The following is a 771-nucleotide window of genomic DNA, read 5'->3' as shown; positions in this document are numbered from 1 at the left end:
TTTTTTTTTTTTTTTTTGCAGGCATTCCACATTTCAAGGAGGTTTTTTCCCCGTGCGAAAGTCTGCCCCTCGTCCAAAAGGTAAGCGCCCCCATGAAGGGAACGAAAAAGGAATAAGAAAAAAAAAAAAGAGCGCAACGGGGGTGGCAGCTATTGAGTGGCAACTAATGAGTGCTACTGATCCTTGTGTTATGTTTATTTATTTGTTTTTTTTTCTCCCCACCCAGAACCTGTTTAGCGACGTTAAGGTGAACCTCAGCCTGTACAGCGTCCGGATGATTCCAGGAGAAACATACAGCTCAAACAGCCTCCACCACAACTTGGTAAGCTTCCTTTTGGAGGCACATTACTCCCCACCATTTTGTCTTTTTGTTGCGATCGCCTCGTTACTGTGTCTGCATCCATGCATTTTTTTTTTTTTTTTTTTTTTTTTTTGCAGGTGGGGTACGTCGACGCAGGGGAGAAGATTAAAATCGTCCTGGGTAGCCAGGAGAGGTGTGTCGAAAGGGGTGACTTTTTTTTCATTCCTCGGTTTCACAATTTCGTGGTGGACAATTGCAGCAGGTGACTTGGAGCAGAGGGGCGGCATGATAGGCGGCGTGGAAGTCCCTCCCGGGTATTAACGCAACTGTCGTTTTCGCTGGACGCACGAGATTTTCCCGCTACACGTTATATATATATATATATATATATATATATATATATATATTTTTTTTTTTTTTTCCCCGGTGCAGAGAAGAATGCGTTGTGTATGTCTGTCCCGTAGGGGCGT

At 44.0% G+C, this 771-nt stretch overlaps 1 protein-coding gene across 1 annotated transcript in view; it reads left to right on the top strand.

The window, feature by feature from the left end:
• The window catches only part of AK88_03882 (uncharacterized protein), a gene marked incomplete at both ends in the record, with an annotated part of 9,197 nt that extends 8,630 nt beyond the window's left edge, over positions 1–567 (top strand). Inside the window, 2 exons of the mRNA XM_012481492.1 lie at positions 227–322; positions 439–567. Coding sequence (XP_012336915.1) covers positions 227–322; positions 439–567 — 225 coding nt within the window. The remainder of the gene's footprint in view (positions 1–226; positions 323–438) is intronic.
• Positions 568–771: the final 204 nt, after the last annotated feature.

This window comes from Plasmodium fragile, assembly GCF_000956335.1.
Source record: "Plasmodium fragile strain nilgiri unplaced genomic scaffold supercont1.48, whole genome shotgun sequence".
NCBI classification, from domain to species: domain Eukaryota; phylum Apicomplexa; class Aconoidasida; order Haemosporida; family Plasmodiidae; genus Plasmodium; species Plasmodium fragile.
This window is presented reverse-complemented; position numbering and strand designations above follow the sequence as displayed.